Below are 5,292 nucleotides of genomic sequence, written 5' to 3'. Positions count from 1 at the left end.
AAAAAAAAAAAAAAGTGTTTTTCAAAAATTACTTTTGAAAGACTAAAGCTCTGTAGTTGATGAAACTATAAAATGTCTTTATGTGTTTATATGGTGATAGAGACTGTAAAACACTTTATACAATTAAATACACATATTAAATTAACATCTTCCTGGTTTCAGGATTCCCATAAAATTTACCCTTTTTATACAATTTGGCAAGGCTAACAGCTACAGAAAACATATTAACCAACCAACCATTGCTTCATTAGAAACTGCACCAAATCCAATGTCAAAAACATTACTTTATTTTTCTAGGATGAAATGTCCTATTACGTACAAAAGAATTGCTGTTTAGAATTTGCCACAATTTGTTAAAAACATAGCAATCTATTGCCTACAGGTAGGAAAGTTCTTGCTGCAACAAATTTTAAATGATTAAGCCCCTATATATTTATATATATATATGAATAAATAGTACAGAAATACTGTGACGTGATGAGATGCAGAATAATTTTATAATTCATTAAAATGTAGAATTCTTGCATCAGCACAGTGCATACAATAAGTAACATTTTTTTTAAAAAGTAAAAGGACAAAATAACCCATATTTAACTACTTCCATCTTAATACTTTAAGCGAAAATTTTTTCATGTTTTCATATTGAGCGATTAGTCTCTTTAGTTTGTAAGCATAGGTTTAAGTGACATCTTTATGTACAAAAAGGAATGGGCTTCATTAGATAAAATTAACCCAGAATAACCTGTACACCTGAGCCTGTAATAAGAAAGAATCGGGAACTGTAGCAACATCTTTCTTTTAAGAAACTGAGGTCTGGGAAAGGTTTTGCATAGCAGGGAAACATTAAAAGGAAAGAAACTTTTAAAAACAATAATTAGATAAATTCCAGAAGTTGGTAGGACAAAGCTAGTATGAGTTAGTGCAAAATCTAGTAAAATTTTTGCAAAGCTGCATAATCCAACTATGGCAGATTTTATAGAAGCTATTACCACAATGCAGTGATACAACGTGTAAGAACATTGAAAGGAAAAACATGCAAAACACATCTTCCTCTGTGGTTTCCATTTTCTCGCTACTGTTTACACTACTTTTCCTTACATGGAAGAAACAAACCAACCAACAAACAGAAAACAAACCCAATCAACAAATAACAGAGAGGATGAGGTCATCCACAAAATGCCCTTCATAAAATGTAAGTAGCTGTCTGTAACTGGTAATCTGCCTGGTATCACAGAATGTACAGATGAAGGCAATGTGTATCTTGCCACATTACCTTTTTTGTTAGTATGATCAACTGATGCAACAGGACTAGCACCCCTGAAGATTTTTCTCTGACGTGATGACAATGGACTGGGAATGGTAAAACGAGGGGCCACTGCTGTCCTGGAGAAATCCAGGCACAATTAGATTCTTCTGCCTTTCATGACCTTGCAGCCCTCCCTCCCCCACAAAGGCTTACAGATAATCATTAGCGCACATTCAAAGACACCTCTGTCTGTGGGAGAAAAATTATCTCCATTTATTTTGTTTCATATACATCCATAGTTGAATTTTAATACAAAAGAAAAAAATTAGAATCTGACAAATGTTTACAAACAAGATACCTTCAAATAGATTTTACTCATTTTAGCCTGGTGCGGAGTAATTGACAAATTGTACTGTTTATATTCAAGGCAACAGAGTCTGTAGTCCAGGACCACTTAGCCCAACCTTTATGCAAGCTTCATTTTAATCTACCATGAACAATAAACTCATTGTTGATTCCCAGTTGTGTGTGTGTGCACATGTGTACATAGCAGCTCCTTTCATAGAAAGAAAAGACATCTAGAGGTCGTCTTGTACTTTTACCTACAGGAATCATGATAAGATACAGATGATTATATGTAACCGGGGCTGGATTTTATAAGAAAAAATAATTAGCTGACAAATGAGGGCAGCAATAAAAAAGCGTCTTTTTTGCAACAATAAATAAATACAGTCAAAAGTTTTCTGTGAGACTCTAAACCAGCTTCTTCACTGAAGAGCAGACGTGGCATTTCCATGGAGTTACACTTGACCCCATAGTATCTTTTTTTCTTGCTTTCTTTTTCTTTTTTTTTTCAATAAACAAAGTTTTCTCGCTTCTGCCACAATAGTAAAACCATTTGATCTTGACAAGATAATGGTGTCGTTGACTTTGCTTTTTTCTTGTCCGTTGGACAAAATTGGCCAAGAATATAATTGGACTGTTATGACCAATAAAAACGAAGTTTAGGTCAAGTCTTGTCAGGATAGCCTGACTAAAAACATCTGGCTCCTTAATTTAAAATAGTTCAGACAACCAGATTCTTGCTGTGTTTTATGTTAGGTTAACACGCTGAACTTTAAGAAGCTGTAGACTGCAGTTTGTTGTTATGAGACCTACAGAATATAGAAAAAAGGGAACAATTAAGCACCCTTCATTTTTGAAAACAATGATGCTTTATGCGGATGCCAAGGTCAGTCAGTCTGGGAGAAGCAGCCATGTTCTTTCATTCACCCTTGGCAAGCGAATAGAAAAGAACGATTAAGAAATTTTTAACCTATAATATTCAAACTTTTCACTGTACACTAAACATAATAACTCACTGGAAAAAGCCAATATTAAAAAAATATATATATATATATTTGTCTAATAAAGATTACAATATTTTCAGCCAACTGGACAAATAGAGGCATTTACAGAAGCATTACCATTGTGGTGAAAGGTGTGTGTGTGTGTGTGTGTGTGTGTGTGTGTGTGTGTTTATTTACATCGATGAGGGGAATATAAAGGGAAAAATGTGCTTAAAAAAAAAAAGCAACCTTAAAATCACATTTTTTCTATTAAAGTCCAGAAAGTCTCCCTTCTAGTTTCACAGTTTTATTCACAACTTTCATTAGTAAACCAAATTACTGTACAGTTACCAGGACTAAGTCAAAGGACTTTATATTGCAATAGCAGATAAATACAGTATTCCAAGAGTTTACAATTTTTAAATACATTGTTCAACATGGCTGCTAGAATAAATGTTTTACCACGATACATCTTTAACATTAAAAAATTATATTAACTAATCTGACTTTCTGGGGGGCAATTTTGAATTAGGTAATCACGAGGTACAATAAAACAAAGAGTGACCACAACATCCAGTTCTGATTCCAGTTAAAAATTCAGACTAAAGATATCACAATCTGTAAGAAAAGAAAGAATATGGATGGTATAAATGATGAATTATAACAAAGTGCAGTAATGAAAAAAATGTGCAAACAATGCTGGAGATCATAAATTAAAATGGGAAAATATGGCAAAGGAAATTCTGGAAATCCATACATAAATCAAGTATCAATAACTGGCTAGTTATGTTTCATTCTGCCTTAAATCTGGAAATTCCCTAAAAAGGCAATAGCAAGTTGCCCTTATACAATTCTTTACATTGTAATTTTGTTTTGTTTTAAGACAAGGTCTCGCTCTCTAGCCCGGTCTGGAGTGCAGCGGCGCAATCACAGCTCACTGCAGTCCCAACCTCCAGGGCTCAGGTGATCCTCCTACCTCAGCCTCCTGGGTAGCTGGGACTACAGGCACGTGCCACCATGCCCAGCTAATTTTTTCGTATTTTTTGTAGAGATGGGGATTCCCCATGTTGCCCAGGCTGGTCTCAAACTCTTGGGCTCAAGCAAACTGCCTGCTTTGGCTTCTCAAAGTGTTGGTATCACAGGTATGTGCCACTGTGCACAGCCTAATTTGTTTATTTAAGCAGAATTGAGCAAACTTCTCGATTCAGCTCCCATGTGCTTTAATGAAAATTACGTCAACTTGAGTATATTAAAAAGCTACATAAAATAACCAGGTGGCAAGAAGCCATCGTAAGTGGCCCCTTCACTGTGCAGGCCCAGCCTAGGCCTCCATCTCTCCTTTACTAAGTTCCCTTTGTCTTGCCCACAGGCCCCAGGACCCCCAGGCAATTTCCTCTCCTTCATCAGCAGTTACCAGCAGTCATCCTCTGGGTTCTGCCAGCAAGCTGGCACCAGGGTAGGATTCTCACCCCTTGGCTTCTACCTCACAGATACCACCAAAGGCCTTTCCAATTTAAAAAAGCAATTTTAGAAACTGAACTAGAGGAATAACCACGATGCACAAATCAAAAAGCATAGAGGGGCTTATAATGAGAAGTTGTGCTCTTCTGTCCTACCTTAACTCCATCTGAAATCCAGGCTGGCTCCCTATGATCAATTCCTTTGACTTTTCAGTTCTCTGGGTAGATTTCTTTTTCTTTTTGAGATGGAGTCTCAATGTTGCCCAGGCCGCAATGCAGTGGCGGGATCTCTGCTCACTGCAAACTTCTCCTCCCGGGTTCAAATGATTCTCCTGTCTCAGCCTCCCCAGTAGGTGGGATTACAGGTGCCTGTCCCCAAGCCCAGCTAATTTTTGTATTTTTAGTAGAGACGAGGTTTTATCATGTTGGCCAGGTTGGTCTTGAACCCCTGACCTCAAGTAGTGATCCACCCACCTCAGCCTCCCAAAGTGTTAGGATTACAGGCATAAGCCACCACACCCAGCCTGAGTAGGGTTTTTTTTTTTTTTTTTTGAGTCTTGCTCTTGTCACCTGGGCTGGAGTGTAGCGGTACGATCTGCAACCTCCGCCTCCCAGGTTCAATTGATTCTCCTGTCTCAGCCTCCCGAGTAGCTGGGACTTACAGATGTGCACCACCATGCCTAGCTAATTTTTTTATTTTTAGTGTAGACGGGGTTTTACCACGTTGGCCAGGCTGGTCTCAAATTCCTGACCTTAGGTGATCCGCCTGCCTCGGCCTTCCAAAGTGCTGGGATTATAGGCATGAGCCACCACCACACCCGGCCAGGGTAGATTTCTTATACAGCTATTTCTTGTTTTATCAACTTTTGTTTAAGCCCTGCTATGGCAATGAGAACCAAGCTCACTTAACCATTTTCTCACCTCCCTTTTTGAGTCTCGAGTTTTATTTCCCTATAATTTAAAAATTATATAATTCTATGCTTTGTCTATAGGGTGATTCTAAAAGTTGAAAATCAATGTCATTATTTTTATTATTTTTGAGACGGAGTTTTGCTCTTGTGGCCCAGGCTGGAGTGCAGTGGCGCGGTTTTGGTGCACTGCAACCTCCACCTCCCAGGTCCAAGTGATTCTGTCTCAGCCTCCTGCGTAGCTGGGATTACAGGCACGTGCCACCACACCTAATTTTTGTATTTTTAGTAGCGACGGGGTTTCAGCATGTTGGTCAGGCTGGTCTCAACTCCTGACCTCAGATGATCCA

The 5,292-nt window shown here is 38.2% G+C and overlaps 1 protein-coding gene across 1 annotated transcript in view; it reads right to left on the bottom strand.

Moving 5' to 3' along the window:
• Positions 1 to 1,492: 1,492 nt before the first annotated feature.
• The window catches only part of BPTF (bromodomain PHD finger transcription factor), a gene marked incomplete at its 5' end in the record, with an annotated part of 157,205 nt that continues 153,405 nt past the window's right edge, over positions 1,493 to 5,292 (bottom strand). The window contains one exon of the mRNA XM_012001071.1: positions 1,493 to 2,400. Coding sequence (XP_011856461.1) covers positions 2,364 to 2,400 — 37 coding nt within the window. The remainder of the gene's footprint in view (positions 2,401 to 5,292) is intronic.

The sequence above is a fragment of the Mandrillus leucophaeus genome, unplaced genomic scaffold (genome assembly GCF_000951045.1).
Source record: "Mandrillus leucophaeus isolate KB7577 unplaced genomic scaffold, Mleu.le_1.0 Scaffold1, whole genome shotgun sequence".
NCBI classification, from domain to species: Eukaryota; Metazoa; Chordata; class Mammalia; order Primates; family Cercopithecidae; genus Mandrillus; species Mandrillus leucophaeus.
This window is presented reverse-complemented; position numbering and strand designations above follow the sequence as displayed.